This window comes from Dreissena polymorpha, chromosome 7 (genome assembly GCF_020536995.1).
Source record: "Dreissena polymorpha isolate Duluth1 chromosome 7, UMN_Dpol_1.0, whole genome shotgun sequence".
In the NCBI taxonomy this organism is placed as follows: Eukaryota; Metazoa; Mollusca; class Bivalvia; order Myida; family Dreissenidae; genus Dreissena; species Dreissena polymorpha.
Genome location: NC_068361.1, coordinates 73,248,255 through 73,270,755, shown reverse-complemented (window position 1 = coordinate 73,270,755; position 22,501 = coordinate 73,248,255). Strand labels below are relative to the sequence as shown.

General features: G+C 35.4%; 2 protein-coding genes across 22 annotated transcripts in view; one reads left to right on the top strand and one right to left on the bottom strand.

Moving 5' to 3' along the window:
* Positions 1-22,501, top strand: part of LOC127837303 (SCO-spondin-like) — a 192,545-nt gene that overhangs the window by 121,315 nt on the left and 48,729 nt on the right. The gene's annotated exons all lie outside the window — the stretch shown is intronic.
* On the bottom strand, positions 3,401-21,038 carry LOC127837308 (solute carrier organic anion transporter family member 2A1-like). The gene is made up of 11 exons (XM_052364247.1): positions 20,751-21,038; positions 14,142-14,227; positions 13,237-13,333; positions 8,279-8,488; positions 7,979-8,081; positions 7,601-7,719; positions 6,545-6,651; positions 6,022-6,154; positions 5,562-5,748; positions 4,673-4,818; positions 3,401-3,656 (listed from the first exon to the last, which is right to left on the bottom strand). Exons 1-9 carry the CDS (start codon positions 20,779-20,781, stop codon positions 5,606-5,608), a joined length of 1,029 nt encoding a protein of 342 aa, XP_052220207.1. The 5' UTR covers positions 20,782-21,038; the 3' UTR covers positions 3,401-3,656; positions 4,673-4,818; positions 5,562-5,605.

Below are 22,501 nucleotides of genomic sequence, written 5' to 3'. Positions count from 1 at the left end.
TTTACACCATTACCTAGTGCTGTGATTGTTCAAACACAGATATGGACATTGTGTAAGTAGTTTATGGCTATTTGAGTGTTAATTTGTATTTTATCAGTGGGTATATCTCAAGTTGATTTTGGAAGACACAGTATAGTATCAGATAAAAGATAAGCCCTCAATAATTAAATTTTTTTTTCTACTAAAAAATTAATAAATATCAGCAGTATCCTGTCGACCAAGGTCCCCCATCATATCTCCTAATATCTTCACGTTCATGCCCTTTTTTGATTTCATCAGTTTATTTTAGTGTCAATAAACCTCTCAGAACTGTTGCAAGTATCCGTTCTGTGTTGATAAGTATGAAGCGTACAACGTAGTCCTATTAAATGCGTTTGTATGAAAACAATAAGACAATTATTTATTTACCAATCCGTATTTCCAACACGATGGTCATCTTGAGCATCGACACAAGATCCCTCGCTGTCCGAGTCTATTTAAAACAATCTGACTGATAGTTACGTATTACGGCTCATACATGTACGTTCTACGAAAAGCTTTTCAACATCACTATCATCTTCATTGTTCAGCATTTTTTCTACTTAAGTTTCGACAAATATCACATTCGAAGGCCTATAATGCCTTTTCGTTATTGAGAACATTAGCATGTGTCGAATTTACGTCATGTCATGTTTGAACGAAAATTGCCAGTAAATCGGAATGTTTGAAAATTCGCAACTTTGTTGTAATCGTTCTCGCTATAACACCATTATTGAATCGAAGTGCCGTTTATATTTGCACTTAATTCGGTAAATAAAGGGTCTTTACGGGTTTAAAAAGAATGCATTTCTCCTTAATGGGTAATTCGGGACTTACGAAAATGTGTTGATGCTACTTCATGGTGACAATGAGGTTATTTAGACTGTCGATACTATCAATATAAGTTATTGTTCAAATAAATATTATTATTAGGGGCAAACAGTTTGCATTATCTTATGTCTATCAAGAAAATATTTTTTCATGCAGTAAAACCACTGAAATATCCAAATTCGACTCATTTCTTATATTATCCAACCTTCGAGGGCATGGAGAGTATATGGAATGAGTTCGTCCATATAAAAAGGACACCCGGGGCTTTTAGTACTTGCTGTGCCGATTTTGGGTTATAAAGCTGAGAATTGAATTAAAGTGCATTATATGTTCTACACTTCATTATAACATAATGTTCAAGTGTTTGAAAATTGTTATTTAGAACATAAGAGATTGTGTTCCCTAGATTCTCTGAACTATTCTGCACTGGAACCATCCGATATATATTTACTGAGTTACATTGAACAAGAGTTCATGTACATTTTCAAGTCAATATTAGATAATTCTGTGTTCCGTTTAGTATGAACAACTTAAATGTCACATTATGAATTAATATTTTGTAAATATGTTTCTCTTCTGTATGGCTGGCTACTATTTTCTTATGTAAGTTAGATATATAGGTCATTGAGGTTTTTTAATGAACATTTGGCATGTCTTAAACATGTTCAATACATTTATTATGTTAATGTTTCCTTAGTACAATAGGCAATTATGTATCTTCCGACATGTGTATCCAAAAATTCTTTCGAAATAAAAAAACTTGCATATTGTTTATTTAAAATTATAATTATAAAAACAGAGGCATATCCAGAATGTCATCACAAAGTATTATTACCTGCTTATACTGCTTCAGCATATGGAGTATCACTTCTTTATACTGAATTGCACAACAGTTTGATGTGTGCTGTGTGGATGCAGTAGCGTGTATCCCCAAACACATCTTCGATGTTGTTATATTTCAGGCCTTCAGAGGCTGGTAGCGGTATTGTTATTTTTATTATTTTTGTACTGCTTTGGCAATTGATCACCTGCCTTAATTAAAGGGCCAACAAATTGTATATAGTGAGAATGCAATACTGCTTCAGCATATGGAGTATCACTTCTTTATATTGAATTGCACAACAGTTTGATGTGTACTGCGTGGATGCAGTAGTGTGTATCCCGTACATATCTTCGTGTTGTTATATTTTCAGCCTTCAGAGGATGGTAGCGGTATTGTTATTTTCTTATTTTTGTACTGTTTTGGCAATTGGTCACTTGCTTTAAATAAAGGACCAAATAATTGTATATAATGAGAATGCAATACTGCTTCAGCAGCTGGAGTTTCACTTCTTTATATTAATACACAATATATAGTTCTACAAGACATCGAGGCAAAATATATTTTTCAAGTGCAAACTATATTCACAGCAAACATTTTACATGTACTAAAAATCGTTTGAAAGTCCATTAAAAATTAAACCGTTGAATAACACTTTCCCTCGCCAAACACTTATCTCTGTAACAATGTAATTTTCATGTTTTTCTTTCAAAATACCATATCTATCATATTAAAACAACCTTCCTGAACAATTACAGTTGAAAGAAGCATATACTTTTCCTTTTAATTACACAGTGTGCAAGTATTATCATATATAAAACTAAATAATTAAGATCTCTATAACACTGGTTCATGTATTTCCACTGCTTATTTTACATTTTACAACAAACCTCTGTTTTGGATGCTTATTAGAATGTTGTTTGATAAAAAGATTCTAAGAAATACCGTCAACATAGGAATTTATTAAACAATAAACAATTCTTTACTGGAAAATACCCATTAAACTAATTACCAAACAATAACATTTTTTACAAGGTTATTGCAGATCATTCTAGCAATAAAAAATCGCTCATGTTCCTATTTTTCTAAAATGATTTCTACCATATGTAAGGTAATCATTATTTGTATTGTTTAATTGAGAGTTTCATATACATTTGTTTCTTATCTTTGCTGACATCAAGTGCACCGTAGTGCTGAATTAAAATTTTAATCATAAAAAGCAATTACTTATTGTATTACATTTTTGCAATACAAACAACATCTCACATACAAATGACATAAATGAAACTTCCCCAAGATTGTCAATGTAATTAAAAATGTTATAAATGCTTCAAATTAAAAGACAATAAAATAACAATTCTCTGTTTACAAAACCTAAGTTGCACTGTACAATTATAAAGAGACACTCATTCTAAATATTCATAAACCAAAAATGCGAGCAATAATATTTCACTAGATTACATCAGAAATAATCCAATTTCTAAATAATTACAGACAGGAAATTAAATAGGAATCTTAAAGCAAGCACATTGAACATACCTTACGTAAAATTGCGTGTAATCTTATTAACCCTCAAGTTTCTTGTGCTGTAACCCTTGAAAAACACCGGCGTAATAAAAACCTTAAAACCGACTATATTATGTATGAGCGTGCTGAGCTACGATGCATTTGAATCTTATTGTCATTCAATTTTAGTGACTTGTCACTTGTTTTGTTGGATCTACCAGCAAATATTGACCCCATTAAAAACATCAATCCGCCAAATGCCGAGAAACCAATTACAAATATCCCGACGCGGACAGACAGCTTCCTGTTGTCATAAATCAAGCACTCGCCATCCGAAGACGGGCAGTTGGACTCATTCCATAATCGACAAGAGGAATCAAATATGGCGCCTATTATGATTGGTCCAGGGATAAGACTAAGCACCTGAACCATGATCCTCCTGACACCGAGCGAGAGATTCCGGGAATTTTCTTCCATGCACCTGAAACCATTGTTTGAACGACCTGTCATATCATACTAATAACCCTCTTGCTTTACGACATGTAATACTATTCTGAAACCATTGTTTTACGACATGTCAAATCATGCTGATAACACATTGTTTTATGACATGTTATATAATTATGAAACCATTTTACACGTGTCATATTATTCCGATATCATTGTTTAACGATATGTCGTATCACTTTGAAAAACATGTTTTATGAAATGCCATATCATTCGGAAACCATAGTTTTACGACATGTCATATCATTCTGATATTGTTATTGTGTATGTTGCCTAAAACGAGCTTTCAATTTGTGAGCCTTTGACATACGACGGTATTTGAAAAAATACGTTTGCTTAATTTTGATCACCAATGGAGTATAATCATTCCAAATATACCACACATTATGCATAATTACGCTAGGATTGCAAGAGTTGACGGAGTTTGCACCATTAGTCCAACGATAAGCGTCATAACCAGGACTGGGGCAAAGATCATAAAGTTGTTGCAACCACTGTCGCAAAAACCTTCCGTAGCCCCTTGTAAACTTGCATTGCTGCTGTGCGCGTCAATTCAACTGCAGTTGACGTACGAAATCTGAAGTGCAGGCTGATTGATTTTTTAAGAACTTGAGTTAATGAGTATAATGTAACCAGTTTACTTATTGTATTTCTGTCAGAAGCTATGTAAATGTCATTGTTTACCTCATCAGTGATCGTGGACTGTACATCTCTTGTATCTGTCTGACATTTAAGTTTCATAGCTAGTACCTATGATATATTCTGATTTATCGAATAGCATTATCATCAATGCAGTCTGGTCTAGAGCTACATAGTCCGACTTGAAGACATGCATGATTTTTGGACTCATAAGCGGAAGTCTTGACCAGACTGTATTGCTGGTATTGAGCTATGCTGGCCGCATATGGCATAAGAGCAAAATGTAATACTGATTGTTTTCAAAAATGAAAATAACATATTTGCAAAAAGCAAGGTGGCAGTTTTAAGCACCTTTCCGTCTTTGAAAATCGCCTTCAAACATCCGGCAACACAAGGGGGAGTGTACACGTCACCATCCGCTCCGCACACGGGGGAGAACTCGTTTGCATCACAATTTACAAGGACTGTTACATGGCCGCGTGGTATTTAGCTGGGACCTGAACAGGCAAATACAATTTCCATGGATTAGTTATTTAATGGTTATATTCATTAAAAGTAATAGAAGCATGAAAACATCTTTTTAGTATGATAAGCGTTTGAGCAAATTAATTTCGATATTAATAATATACACCAACGCAAAGTGTCTACTGTGACCTTCACCTTAAAGGGCGCAAATGATTGCTCCATGCAACAAGTGGACTTGTTGTCTTGTTATGATGATCAATGTGCAAAAGAAATATAATGTACAACGTAGTAATTAACTTGAATAAAAATTACCACCAGAAAAACACACACACACTGACACGCACACGCATACGCGCACACGCACAAACACACACACACACACACACACACACACACACACACACACACACACACACACACACACACACACACACACACACACACACACACACACACACACACACACACACACACACACACACACACACACACACACACACACACACACACACACACACACACACACACACACACACCACACACAACACACACACACACACACCCTCACACACACACACACACACCCTCACACACCACACACACACACACACACACGCACGCACACGCACAAACGCACGCACACACACGGACATCGGTAACATTCTATGTACTTCCGTCATTAATGCTTGGAATTTCAGAAGTGATACAGTCTCTAGAATTGGATTGTTCCCGTATATATCCTTTATGCTTATATAAGTTTTAAGATGTAACATACATGAACCACTTATAACCTCTCCGGCTAGAACCACGTCTGGGCAGCTAGCCAGGAACACGAGGCCCATAACTGCGGTCACCATGGATACAATGACATTCAATCTCAGCATTCCTGCCACCTCCAGGTTCAGCCATCGGGTAAACACCACTTAGAATGAATCCAAACGCTCCCAGCAATATAGTGATTCCTAAATCGAGACATTTGACATGATAATTGTTTTGTTCGAATAGTTTTGAGAGGCGAGTATGTGACATATTACTCAACAAATACAACAGTATCAGAAACAAACACAAAATTTGCGTCACGTATAACCATTTGATTATGCATCGGACGGTTGTGTATCTGATTTTAAGTCACTTTGCCGAGTTCATTGATATTGGCATATTGGAAAGAAATAAGGATTTTCATAGGTGTTTATGTCGAATATATGTGAACTAAAAGAATGACTGCATGTTTATACCTAAATAAATTCCAGTCGAAACCAGGGATACGTTGTATATGGGGATAATGTACTTGAAGGGTGCGAGTCCACGCAATAACATATTCGCAGCACACACGCCTAAGGATACGAACATGAACACAGGGTTCTTGAACTGAACAAAAGGAAACGATACAACCATTTATCAGACAGATTGACCTCAATGTGATACTATGCATTATATAGTGTTTATATGGATTCCTGCCATTTCATACATATATGCAATACGGATTTTAAATGATTGTTTAGATTAATTAATGAGAGGTAGCAACATAGACAAGATGACTTATAGCAGTTAAAAAAACGAAGTTTTATGTCACTACACGATACATAAATTAACAAATTAAAAATCGTCTGCTTTTTTGGCACTGTCTTTCTGTAAATTGAGTAACTAATGGAAAGAATATACACGGGCAATACAAACACAAGTCGCATATGCAAGCACAAATACACATTGGAAGATATTAGATGTAACGACAACTTTGCGTTTGAATGTCAAACTTACAAGTTTGAAGCCTGTACTAAAGAGGTCCACGACGGATTGACAAGTGTGTCTGGCATTGGAACCATTATGGTCATTTTCGGTTTTGTGCTTCATCTGTTCACTTGTATCTTTCCAAGTTAGAAGATATAAAAAACAAAAAACATACAGATACGTGGTACAAAATCGCACTTCCAATTTATTTATTTAATGGTATGTGTCATGGAAGCACATTAATTTCAAGTCATTGTATAACAAACATCAATAAAGGAATACATGACACATTTTTAGAGATCTGAGATTTAAAAAAAGGGGTTTCCCTCTATATGTTGACTACATGATACATTTGTCAGACACTTTATATTAACAAAGAAATTTCATCGATATGCATGACCACTGTTGCACTTTTTCTCCCTTTTCCCCTCTAAGTTTTCGGACACTAATTCTTTGGACACCCCTTATTTAGCCAAACTAATTCTTTTTCTTTACGTTACTTTTTTGGAAATACATGTATTCGCGCGTAATTAATTAATCTGTTTGTTTGGTTCGTATTACTATTTAAGCAGAATTGTGCCATTCGTTCTTGCGTTTTTAGAACCGGATTAAGGTCATAAAACCTGGCAGATGAATGCCTTTAGAAGCTGGATTATTACATTCGCGTTATTGGGTAAATGCTATCGAATCCGATAATGGACAATGGTTTCAACCAACGGTTTAAAGTTAAACATACAATGTTTATTAAAGTAATTTATACTAAACGGCGTGGTATTTTACAAGCGCGTACTAATATATTTTGAAACATTTAACGATATACTCATTGCATACCTGTATTCGATCGTCTGTCCAATAGTTTTAGAATCTCTAAAATTTCAAACATCTGTTTCATGTGTCCCTCAATTTTCGGACACTGATATTTGTTTAATATTGATTTTTATCTAAATTATCACAAATTATCACAATTAATTATTTTAAAGTTTCTGAAAACTTAGTGTAAGTACGGTAGTTATAAGATTATCATCTATCAGTCCATTATCTGCGTTTGTAATTTGTTTTCATATAGGAATATCCTGTTTTTCTTACCTTTAAGTTGTGCAGGATAGAAACAGAGCGGGATGGAAACACAGACTGCCACTACGGCCGCTGGTACAAAATCCAGCCACCAGGCACCTACCCAGTGGAGGCTGGACGGGCTCAGGTCGCTGAGATAAATTACAGACGTATTATTATTTGTTGGTTCCATTATAGAATTTTATACAGATTTCGCTATCTAATAACATGCCATTTTATGTTTAGGTCAGTTTAACCTCTCTGAATGTATTGCATTAAAACACATCACGTTGCATGTTAGAACCTTTTTTAAGCTATTTTCACAAACATAAGCCTATAAGATCATCATGTGAGCACCTATTTTCATTATAGTACTGGTTAATTATAAGTTTTACAAAAACCAAATCGTACTTCTCATCCTGCCGATCAAAGTCCACAAAATAAGTCTGTGTTATAGCCCCTGCGCTGAAGAAACCACACGCCAGACCAATACTTGATCCCGAAAATATTATTCCTGGAAACACAATTAACCGAATAAAGCATTTAACTTAATTGCACTTTTAATATTACCAAACGTCGTCTTGAACTACATTTCAATTTATTTACAAACATGTTTTCAAGAATAAAGTCCGAAATAAAATATAAAAGAAAATAAGGATTTTAGTTTTCTATCGCAAGGCACGACGCATAAATTTAATTTAAAGTACAAACCAATTAAAATGGGCGTTTTCTTGGGATCTGCGTTATCGTATATGTACGAATGTCCCAAGGTCAACAGCGGGATGAACCCAACCCCTGCAACCTTCTTGGCGCATATAAACAGGCCTAGGATGAGCGTGTTTCCACGCCCGCCACATGAATCGCCATTGGATGCATTCCCCGAATGACATAGGCTGTGAGATGAATCCTCCAACGTGACATCTGCTGAACATATGAATTACATTTTATTTCTGCATTTTAAAAGCACGTATGATGAAAATCCATAAAAGTTGGCGTCATTTAATATTTAATCAAGATGGGCATTTAATAAGACGGTTTCAAATCTAATGGCGGAAGCAAATGCCTACTGATAGCGAAAATTCAGAAACTGGCATCGGGGAGAACCTCTTGATTGCCAGCTCCAGTAAACAACACGCTTACAATATTCGATTAGCGTTTAATCAATGTCCTCTTTGCTAAATAGTTGTAGGTCTTATTCATTCGAAAACCACTGCGTATATACACCGAACGTGTTAAATAGCAAGAAATTAATGCGACGCAAATCTGACTGTTTTTCGTTAAAAAAATATTGCACATATAAAACTTAACGTATTTTATTTGTAAAGCAACGAATCATGGAAAACGTTTTCTACATGATTTCGGTTGTAGTAATATCCCATTATGAATTAATATTCTAAATGACTTTTTACTTGTTGTCAAAAAACGTATTTATTTTAGTTAATATGTATGATTAGAACTAATATCACTTCGGTTTGTTAGAAAGGTGTTGTTCGCAGTAGACTTCCCTTTCCGCTATTAAGTCATATCGAGCAACAACAATCAAAGTGAATAAAAAACGCTCTGAAAGTCAAATAATATTGTTAAAACTGATTTGTTACATACAACATTCAGCCATGTGCAGATAAATGTATACTCAGTGGAACAACAACGACACTTTACATAATTACATTTGAGCCCTGCTCAGCGAAAAGGGGGTAAATTGTCGTTCCAGATTAGCCTGTGCAAGTCTCTGCTCAGCAAAAATACAGTTTAGGAGGAAAGTGTCGTCCCTGATTAGCACATGTCCGTATCAAAGTGTAAATGGCGCTCGAATCTCAAACAGGAACCATCTGTTAACACAGTCTATGAAAAGATCTAGAGTGAACAAGCAGGCCCCCCTCCCCCAACCCCACCGGTCCTTAAGGTAGTAAAATAAATAAGCGTTTAATGTACATTTGGTGATACTTTGATACTTGCGAAATTGATTTATACCAATTATATAAGAAGCTTTATATTTGCAAAGGATTTAAGTTGTTTTTCAAGTCACTAGGTTAGTAAACCAAAACTGTTGACTGACATTAATAAGTTTCCGCAAATATTTATTGGACGGAAATGGACTTCTGCTCTTAAAACTTACATGTGTTTCACTTAAACATTCCCTAGGTTACTGTACTTTTGGGTAGTATGTGTTCGGTTATACAAATAAAATATGTGCTAATGAATTAAAATGATTATCAACTGTAAGAAGCTCCCAGTTATGGAAATTGTTGAGCACATGAACCGTAAGTGCAATGTCTTTAAATGCACGGTTATTTCCCTTTGTTGTTGTCATGCTGGGCTTTTTAATTCGAACTTTACTCGTTCTGACACATATGATATATGCTCCATCCATTTTCCTAGCTAAATATTATAACTTAAACCATTAATTGAAAAACAAACAAGCAAAACCGTCTGGCAAAAGTGGCTTTGGGGAGTATGACAGTCACTAAATTGAGAAGTAGAAGTATATATATAATTAGGACATTTCTTTTCCGCTAAATTAAAATTTGTCATAGGATATATGATTTCCTTGTTATTTAAGTTCTTACGCTTAGAGTTATAACTTAAGTTTGTTGGACTAATGTAAACAAACACGTTTATACAGAAACTAGACGGTCAAGATTCATTTACATTTATGTTAGGTTTGGTCTTTTTACAAGCTACACCACAATGGGTAGCTGAAAATAACTGGATTCTATCTATCTATCTACAAACGGTTTATATATAATTGGCCTAGTCACTTACTCTCGCAACATATACCACAGAAAAGATATAAATTCTGACATGGATGTCGATAAGACGGCCGATTAACTGTAATTATTAATTTTCAAATTGGTTGACTGAATTACAGAAAATTTTACAAAAAAAGCTAAACACTGTCTATATCTATAGGTGTTTGGATTTTTTTCAACAGTCATTTTACGTCTGCCTGTTTACCAACTCACACTTCCCTGGTTAACCTGGTGTATCAGTTCTAAGTGCACAAACATTTGCCAATAACTGACGATCGTCCTACTTGACTCATGGGTAGGGGAGAATAGATTTCGTAAATAATCTTCACACAGGTTGTGTCCGGGTCGGGGATCGATATCAGCTCTTAACCAACTGAACATCCAGACAAATAAATCAATCAATAACATTCAAAAGCTTCATGTACGAGCGTCAGTTTCGGCGGGGGGGGGTATTTGGTGTTGATGTGTTAATGTTGTGTCCAACGACTTCGACGTACAACCGGGCATCCACAAAGAAGGCCGAAATCATTCGACCATATGCATGGATCTGTTTAAGTGCAAAGGTAATCAACGGCTTCACTGCATATGTTAGACAAGTGGCATACAAGGAGTTAATAATGAAGGAGACTAAAAACGGGTAATTACCTTACATATGTAACAAATACGGTGACCAGGCGCATCTTGATCATTTGAAAACTAGATAGATCAACAACCATGAGTTACGTTAAATTTCCGCACAGATTGTTCAAAAATTATATATTTGTCCACGATTATACTCGGATGGACTGTACTCTAATATGCTCTAATTTCGTGAACAGCCAAACTATATATCCTTTTATCAATAGGACATTGTCATCCTGTGAAATCTGCCACCAATATTTGTGTGTTGCGACCAGGTTTCAAGTTACACAATACATTAAGCAAGTCTTTAGTGTTCATGCAATATTATAAGCCGATACAGGAACTAACACATTTGAAATGTCTTTTGAAACTTATAATTATATTTAAGTCCCTCACAGTGTGGGTGTTTCTGCTTATTAGGTTAATTAAGGAAATCGTAAACAAAAAAAACATTTTTATTAGCACATTTTACCAACATGAGCAGAGCACAAGCAGATTATTTGAATGGTATAAGTATGGGTTCACGATTTGCACCACTAAATAGCGAACTTTCCCAGGAAGAAAGACATAAATAAAGAAATGACAAACGTAAACGTCAGGAGTCAGCAGGTGGGGTATCGACATTCAGACATTCATCTTCTGCGGATAGTTCCCCAATACGACAGGTGTATACCAATGATAACTTCCAGCAGTTAGAGAACAAAATTGACACAATATTAGATGGTATGAAAAATATGGGTCTATTAAAATGCCGTGTTGACAATATCGAGTCGACTTTGTATTACAATTGTGCCGCCCAGAACGTTACCCACGAATGTGTATTACTTCTCGAATACAAAACATTAGAACTTGAGGCCCGTCAGAGGGAGAGCTTCATACTTATTACGGGGATAGATGAACATGAAAACGAGAATTGCCGTAATACAGTTTATGAATTCCTGCGAAGGTCACTTGATATTGACAGGGGTGAGATTTCAGTCCTTCGCGCCAATCGTGTCGGCAGACGAATCAGCACAAACAACGCACGACCACGGTTAATTCGAGTCATGATGAGCCACCCAGGTGAAGTTGACGACCTCATGAACAGCGCACGTCGACTCGCCGGTACCAAATTCAGCCTTCTGAGAGACTACCCCAAAGAAATAAGCGACGCCAGGAAGCAGCTATGGCCCAAATTCAAGGACGCTAGGTCCAAACACGGACCCCGGAACGTCCAGATGCTTTTCCCAGCAGCACTCCGAGTGAACGGGCGAATCGTCGAGGATTTATTCCCAGAGTGGTACCCTATCCTCAAGGGGTCAAGAGTATCAAATACCAATGAACGCATCCACAACTCCGTAGCGTCCAGTGTAGAAATGCTCCGACAGACAGTACACTACACCGCCCAACAGCTACCACGACCCGCTCAAAAAAGCCCTCCAACACATACCAACAAACCACCCAGAAAATTGGCAGACGAAACATCCAGACAACAACCAGTGGACCTAACCATCAAAATGCCGAATCCCACGGCTTCGCCGAGATCAAGGTCATCATCAAACTCGCCTCGCGGAAAGGGACCTTCCAAACCCAAGACAACGCAGCCATCATACCTGACTTTAACGGACAAAGATGGAAACATGTCTGATGAAGAGGCGACACAGTGCGACCTACCCAATTCCCCAACAGTAGACAAAATAATGTGCTAGGAGAACACGTGGACAGTGAATCCGAATATGGCAAACGACAGTTTTGACAAAGCTTTATCATCAAATGTCACTGACAATATATTTGTTAGCAAAAAACAATTTGTTAAACATAATGAATATTCTTATAATACTTGTGAAACCATTTGTGACCATGTATTTGCTAACCCTAATAATAACATAGAATATGATCAACATAAAACAACGTTTAAATGTAACTCTGTAAGAAATTCCATTTTTAACTCCATTTTTGATAATGTCATTCAGTCTCCAATCATTTGCAATGACAATTCAACCCTCGCACAATGCACTCCCGCAGCCGATACGTAGAGTCCTTCCCAAATAACACTCACAGTCTCAGTCTTGTATCCAGTAACGTACACTTTTTACCAGATACGCCTTACTCCTCAATCACCACATATATCTGTGATGCATGTCAAAGCTATCCATCGTCTTCCAAAACACGCCACTGCCGCCACACACAAGCGCTACAGCGCACACTAGACGCACAAACCAATCGGATGCATAAAGAATCCAACACTCCCAATGTTGTGAGCGACAATACAATTTTAAATCCAAAGGATTGCCAGCCAAACGTATTCATTGGCGCTACCTTGCACAGAACAGATGGCGTTGATGTACACTGTGCACTCCCCATTCCCGCTCCCCGGGCACTCCCCGTAACGCCTCTCCGTGCAAAACGTCCGTTCCTGAAAATATGAGCAAAAACCCAATAAGTACAACATTAAAACCAGATCCTCAAGAAACTATAAAAATGGGAACGTTAAATGTATGTGGACTAAATAAAACGTGTTTTTACCCAGACTTTGTTGAATATATTAATCAGTTTGACATATTTTGCTGCACAGAATGCAAAATAGACGAGCATGATATAATTAAAATTGATGGATTTGAGTTTATAGCCCAACCACGCAAAATTAAATTTCATAGAAAGTCAGGTGGTCTGTGTATTCTTATCAAAGAACAATTAATCAAATTTGTAGAAATTATCAATACTGACTCCGATTATATCATTTGGGTAAAACTAAAAAAAGGTTGCATTACAATCGAACACGACGTCTTACTTGGGATAGTGTACATCCCCCCAGAATCATCAAGATTCTTTAACCAAGACGAGCTCAATAATTTCGAAATAGAGGTCACTGATATGAGCAACAAATATAGTCACGTTATAATAACAGGCGACACTAACGGTCATACAGCCTAACTATCCGACTTCATAGAATTCGATGATTTCTTGTCCGAATACTTTGGTTTCGACAATGACATGATAAATAATTTTTACCATGAGTATAATTTACACAAACATAATATGAATATAACGAGGAGCTCGTGCGATCCTAAAATAAACGCAATAGGCAAAGCCATAAAAAATCTTTGTAGGAACAACAATCTACTCATCTTAAATGAAAAATTTAGTAAATAATATAAGAATATAGGTCGTTCAACATTCAAAGAGAATTCTGTTATTGACTACACCCTTTGCTCAGTACATACCCTAAAATACTTACACAGCTTTGAAATCGTAGAACTTGACCCAGTGTTCTCTGATGGCCACTCTGTTTTGTCCTTGAACTTCAAACCTGCAAAAATGATCGAGATTATGAAAAATCAAAACCCTAAACAACACCAAAATCGGCTATGGATATCAGTTAAACAAGCCGAATTTGTCTCGAATTTAGAAAATCATGATTTAACACCAATTTACTCGTTACTTAATACTACAAATTGTGCGGCTCATACTACCACTACCACTTCTTGCACTACTACTACTACTACTTCTAATATTACTTCTGCTACTTCTTCTACATGATCTAACATTACATTCCTTAACACAACAGTCACCAACAACAACATCAACAATAACAACAATAATAATACTATTCAACACGACAATTTAATCAAAACCGAAAATAATAGTCGCAACAACAACAACATTATCAATTTGGCCCTTACACAAATAGCAAAACTATTCCATACCACAGCCGTGCAAACATTTCAACCAAAAATATTTCAACATAAAAACCAACGGCACACAACAAATTCAATCAAATCTAAACCCTGGTACGAGCCTCAATGTAATAACAAGAGATTAACCTACAAACGAATGCGTAAACTCTACAATCAAAACAAAACATCAGACAATAAAAACGCACTGAACCATGCAAGTAAAGAATACAAACGGATCGTGCATTTCCATCACAAAAAACATATGCATCGTACTCAAACCCAATTACGAACCATGAAAAACAAACAACCGAAGCATTATTGGAATTACCTAAAATCATTGGAAAGTCACAAAGATGAAATTAAACCAAGCATCGAACAATTGTAAACAAAATCAAAGACTTAAACACAACACCACATGAAAGCACAAGTGACCATGACCTCAATAGCGTTGAACCAAATATAATCGACAACAATACAGAAACTACCCTTAACTCTCCCATCACCCGTGATGAAAATGATAAAATGATCAACAAATGCAAAAACGGCAAAACATGTAGCCAGGCCGACAATATTTGCAATGAATATATTAAAGCCACGAAAACTCTGATGTTGCCAATCTATACAATACTTTTCAACATGATATTTGACAGTGGAACTATACCAGACACCTGGTCAAAAGGTTACACCTTTCCAATATGTCATAGTCCCATAACGATTTTATCCTGTCTAGGCAAACTATTTACATCCGTCTTAAACGAAAGATTGACAAGGTACAGCAATGAAAATTACATAATCAACCAAAATCAAGCTGGCTTTCGTAAAAACTTCTCAACAACAGACAACATATTCTGCCTAAATTTTCTTATAAACAACATGAAAAAATTAAAGAGTAAACTATTTGTGGGCTTTGTAGACTTAACTAAATGCTTTGACCTAATCCCCAGAGCAGAACTATTCCATAAATTAAATAACAACAATGTCCAAGGAAAATTCATTCGAATTATAAAAAACATGTATGACACCATCAAATCATGTGTCCAAACAAAATATGACAATTCAGCTTTCTTTGCCTGCGACCAGGGTGTCCGACAAGGGGACAACCTTTCCCCTCTTTTATTCTCCTACTACCTAAATGACTTACTCGAATACCTTAAAAATAGCAACAACAAAGGGATCCAAATTCAATACCATGATGGAGAAACAATGCATTTTCTTGCACTAATAGCCATACTGTTCGCCGATGACACGATTCTCCTAGCTGATTCCCCCAAATCTTTTCAAAAATGTCTAGACGATTTCGAAAAATATTGTAAACAATGGAAATTGACAGTAAATATAGATAAAACGAAAGTCATAATATTTGGCATCAATAAAAGAACTTGGCATAAATACTCATTCAAAATAAACAATAAACTTATTGAAATAGTAGACAATTATAAATATCTAGGAACTTACTTTAGTCACAGTGGAAGTTTTTTTAAAGCAAGAACACATATTGAAGAACAAGCCAACAAAGCACTGCATCTACTATACAAAAGAATAAACAATCTCGATCTTCCACTCGACTTGCAAATATCCTTATTCGATAGCACAATCCTACCAATTCTAACATATTCCACTGAAATAATTGGATACGAAAACACAAACAATCTGGAGAAAATACATATTTCTTTTCTCAAGAAAATAACAAATTCCAGAAAATCAACACCCAATTCATTCCTCTACGCAGAGCTGGGCAGATACCCACTTCAAATACAAATCAAAACAAACATGATAAAATATTGGTCAAAGATAATTAATGGCGACCACACAAAATACACATACATCCTATATAAGTATATGCTAAATAGTCCTCAAACTTACAAGTGGCTCGACTACATTAAACAGATATTCAACGAAACAGGAAATACATACATTTTCGAGACCCAAAATCATATCAACACAAATAACGTCCACCAGAAAATTAAACAAACTCTAATGGATCCATTTTTACAAGAATGAGAAGCAAAACTAAACACGTCAAACAAAGGCAAACACTTTCTCCTGTTCAAAAACAATATTAAACTCGAAAAGTACATAACATCACTTCCAAGTAACCTTTCAACAAATCTCATTAAATTCCGATTTGCTAACCACAATCTGCCTGTTGAAGTACAAAAATGGTCTAACATTCATCATAACTTAAGATACTGCCCCTTTTGCCTCCAGCTAGGATTAAGAGAACTAGGAGACGAATTCCACTACGTCCATGTGTGCCAACACGTGTGTGTGTGTGTGTGTGTGTGTGTGTGTGTGTGTGTGTGTGTGTGTGTGCGTGCGTGCGTGCGTGCGTGCGTGCGTGCGTGCGTGCGTGCGTGCGTGCGTGCGTGTGTGTGTGTGTGTGTGTATAATTATGTTCCTCTTTTCTTATTAAATAACGGCTGGACCTGAGGCCTTACTTAAAGCTCCGGGCGTTACCTGTAACTTAAAATCAGATAGCGATATTAGAAATCACTTTACAGCAAATGGCAGATAAGTTCTTGTATGCAAATAAAGTCCTCTTGACAATATACTAGATCGTTTAAACACAAAGGCCAGCCTTTTACGTCAATCGATCCACTTTCACTGTTTTCGGCTACATGCATTGGTCATCGGGTCTATATCGTTAAACTTCATCAATATTTTCTCTCTGATGGGCGTTTCTTGTTTGATTTATTTTTTTAGCAGTCACATAAACAACCAAGCTATGTAATATGGATCTTTTCCACCCATTATTGCTCCTCCTTCCTGTATTTGCACGATGATGATCTGAAAAATTAACTATATGATGCTATATTCTTAAATCTTTTTCTAAAAAGAAGGGATGTAATTGACCTTTGATCGTAATTTCATTTCATCGTTCCTCAAAAACTTTGTTGCTCTGGTCTCCTTCATACCATTGAGTAATTAAATGGTAATTGAATTGCGTTTTAATTCCCTTTTTATTATTGTTTAATTTGAGGTTAAATTTTATTTACACTTGATATGTAGCATGAATATTGCTGAGCCAAGTGTGAGGTTGAGCGCCCTAAAACCGGTTTAAAACCCAATGCTTTGCATTGACCTCTCCAAGGCGGCGACATCAGCTTTATACCTCTATGTGTGCATGTTGTTTCGCATTGTGCTGTTTCGTACTGTTTTGGCAATTGGTCACTTGACTTAAATAAAGGATCAAATAATTGTATATAATGAGAATGCAATACTTCTCCAGCAGCTGGAGTTTCACGCCTTTATATTTATAAATTATAACAATGCGACTTGGCTGTTGAACACATATGCATGCTTAAAATTATTCATTTCAATAATTAGTTAGTTATTTGCTGATGTTTATTATTTGCCAATACAAGGTCGATGAAGTGTTAGCTGTGTGCACATAGAAATGTATTGCTGTTGTTATTTTTTATCAAATTAGAGCGATACTTTTTTTTTCATAATCATGATTCAGCAAAGAAATATAATACTTGCTCCATGTAAAGGCAACCGAAACGTGGACAACCAAATAGTGTAAACAAGTTACATAACAAACAAAAGGGTCAAAGAATCTTGTGCGCCTTCCTGAGACCCCCAAACAAAAACAAACAAAAAAAGAGGAAAACAAATGTCCAAGTTTATGAACAAGGCAAAGAAGAACCTTGGTCGACCGTTTCGGAATCATGAAATATAAGTTGCATGTTGTCATGTCATACCAGGAACACTGCATCACCTTATGGCAGCCTGGAATTGTATTGAATATATTTTAACGTTCGAAGCAAGTTGCATGATGGGTAGCAACAATTATATTTTTTTGCATACTCAAAATAGTTCAATAGTCACACAAGAAAAAATGTCCAACCCACTAAGAGTAATGTTTTAAACGGACATTGGTACCAGTAGAAATTTTTTGCGTGTAAACTTCGTGATGATTTGGCAAACACTCTGACTTCCAAAATTGAAAGTGTTATAAAGGTATTTCAAGTTGACGTAATGATCTTATTTTTACCGCCCATGAACGAGTACTGAACTCGGCCAAGACGCCAAAAAGATCGGCCATAATATGGCTTCCAGAGTGTTCACAATGTATTGTGATGAATACGGCAAATAACAAGTTGTGAGAATAAACTTTTGAAGAAAAGGTCTTTATGATACACATTCTGGGCACATTATTATGACAAACTTTTCATAATTGATACCATTATAAACACAGAATCATGTATATATATACATTTGAACTTGAGATCAATTAATGGGGGACAATTTTCTACTAGAAAAACCCAGTTAGCCGGATGGTGGTCTTTGAAAAATTTAAAAATCACCTTTGAATTATTCGAGATCAAATGCAGATATTACATTCAGCTCATTAAATAATATTATTTATCACATGCCATAGGTATCCTGTTTACCATGTAATATAAACATTACGAATATTTTGTATCTTACACATGTGTAATATACTTTTTAAACGTTTTCATTGGCTTAGTTTTTGTTTATTGACCAATCGCATTTTGTTATTTTGCTGAAATGACGTTGCAATGTCAAATGACGTCACGAAATGTAAACAACATTCGGGATTTATCATTACGTTTGCGTAAATATTTATTAAATGTGCTCATTTAAAAGCATGTAATAAAAAAATCTGATACTCATATCATACCATATTTTATTAAACTCGTCCAGGAAATTCGTAAGTAAGCTCGCAAAAGGCTCGCTTACTAACAAAATTCATGAACTCGTTTAATAAAATATGGTATGATATTACAACTCGTGCCAGATCCTATATATAGGATCAGAGGTCTAATAAGATTTAAATGAAACAATTCCTGTTGTTTGTGTTCATCATCATCATAATCAACATCATGATGATGATGATGATTATTATTATTATTATTATTATTATAACTGTTATTATAAATATTATTTTTATTATTATTATCAACATCAAAAACAGCTACGCTATCATACATGTAGCTATCATTTTAATGGTTGCAAAGATGTACAGAAACAAGCAATAGCTACCTGTTTTAAGATGTTGCAATATATCCAAAATAACAAGCTTATCTAACACATCCCGTTGCAGCTTTTTTTCAACAGACTAGAGCAATTTTGAAACTGGGCCTAGACATTATTTAAACAAATTTTCTGAGCAAATTGGGTGATGATTGGACTAAAACTGTTTCAGTTAGAATGTGAATAAGCTTTCACTAAAGTCATATAAGGAAAACTGCCTTGTCCTCTGGTGGCCATGTTTTAAAAAGAGCCATTTCGAACACAGCTAAGATATCATGAGAGCAAATGTTCTGTCCAGTTGTCACGAAGATTTGACTACAAAAATAACTTCTAGAGCGTTAACAGGGTTTCACATAAGTCATATAAGAAAAAAAATCCCGCCCCCTGGCTACCATGTTTTTCAACAAACCAGTAGGCCGGTTAATCAACGGTAGTACTTACTACTTTTAGACCATCGCTCTGTTCCAAATGCGTCAATAATTATTACATAAATTTCATTCATAAATATACGACTTTGTTAGTCCCCCCCCCCCTAGTAAAATGGCGTGCGTTCTTATCATCGACGGTAAAATGAGACGAATTATACTCATTCCCTTATCGTGTTTTTTTGTTTTTGTTTTTGCCAAAATCTTTATATACTTGTGTAATTCTATTACATGGTAGTTAACCTGAAAAGCATGTTTGAAATTTACTTTGTTGTAAACATATTGTATCAACACCGACCATAGTCTTCCTAGATGCTATGTACCATAATTAATATTAAACCATGCGAAATAAAAAAAATCAATTTGTGTATTTCAAACATTACATGAAATATGCAAAATATGTTATGTTTGCGATGGAATAAAAATGAAAATACAAAAAGTACCAGATTGTAATTGGAAGATAAATTTGTTATTCCACGTTTCAAAATGGCCTGATAACATCGCTGAATCTTGTCCAAAGTAAGACCATGTATCTTTGCTTTACATTTAGAACATCTACTCCACATATGCTGGCCTTTTAACAAGGTTAAATTGAATTTTACATTAGTCTTTATGCACTCATGCCATACTGTATTAAATATTACATATCCAGTTTCGTTTGTACCATTTGGTTTATGACGTAAATACTAAGGAATAATTTTACACCGTTACTCTTTCTATTTCTACATACATGTACATACGGTGCAGTCATATTTAGACATAGTCGATTTCGCGCTGAAACTAGAATGGTAAAATGCTTTGTCATTTAATCTAAGGGAGTCAACAATAGGGCGGAAAGGTTTTGGTCGCCGCCGCGATAATTTAATAGTTGACTGTCAGGTAAAATCGGTCGTCCTCTTCAATTTGAGTTATTTAAACATTTATCCATGTCTTTCAGTATATTCTGCGACCGCTTTTTAGTTTGTTTAGAATGTCGGGCTCCTGGTATGTATTAAGATTATCATTTCAAAGTCTTCGATTTTTCGAATTTTACGGAGTCTTTTCGCATCGAAGGCTACATAATGTTTCTGAAGAGTGTCCCTTCTTTACTAAATTAACCTTCTTACAGTAAGGGCGAATTTTGAGTCATGTCTGAAATTCTCGATTATTTAATTAAGAAGTGTTGTCCTGTTGGCGGCCCAACATGCACAGTTATAATGAAAAAATGCTTCATAGTCTGTTCTTTAACGACATGATACTATAAGGCCAAACCAGACATTTGTGTCCACTAACATGGCCATAACGGTAACGCAAGTAGGTCTGCTAAACTTTTGTGTCGTATTCTTTGTTTACGATTACCAATCAATTAAATACAAATATGAAATGACATGCATACGTCGTCTTAATCGTTATTAAAGCGTATTTTTATAATTGTGTAACCATACCTTAATGCTAATTTAAAAAATTGATTGAATTTATTAATATTTATCGCTAACTTAATTGTTATTCTAGTGATTTAGCAAAAAAACACCAAAAACGTAACCTTAAATACCAAAACAATTAGTAATGGATCGGCTCAAAACTTAAGGTCGGTCGGGTTACATGAAACAAACATCTTACCTTTACGCTTAAGATCGACCACAGATATGTGGTCTATTTACATCACAGGTTTACGTTGTTATCGCTTGACATGACACGCACGGTCGAAAAGCAGATTTTTAAAAGACTTTTGAAACATGTATAAACGACTGCATTAATAAGAGTTCGTTCATAATGTTTCCGTCAATGAAAGCACGAGTTTCAATAACAAACCGATAAATGAATGCATGAATGCATGTAATCTTACCGATTCTGCAAAACAGATCATACGAAGAATATAATTATAATAAGAACGTTATGTGATGTGGTGTGATGCAATGCAACGGGACAAAAAACAAGTCAAAACAAAACATCGCACACAAGCAATAACAAATTATTCCTTATTCTCATGTATTCTGCGTGTATTGTTTATCACCTATTTAAATTGTTATTTCAACGGACCAAAACACCATGTTCTAATACACACATCAGCAATTATGATAAAAAGGCAATACACTACTCAGCATTTTAACCAATTTTTTTCTCATTATGTAATTCGGCGTTTTCTGCTATTTTCTGCTTTTTTTAACGAGAGCCTGCACTATCAAAATGTCTAGTTTAATGTTCCGGGAAATGTATAAAATAGTGAACGCTGATCAAATGTAATCACGGTTAAAAACATTCGTGTTTCGGTAAGAGTGAATTGCTTAATAACGCAGTGCAATGTTCAATTGTTTTTGTTTGTTGCACAACTTCCATAATTGCAATCAACAATTACGGAAGATTCCAAAGAAATATCTAATGGACGAAAAGTAGTACCACACAACGGTTCTCTAGATCGCAAGCTTATTTATCCAGATCTAAGTTTCTCTTAAATATAGATTCTAGGATTTAACTGATCAGACAAAAATACAGAGGTTGCAA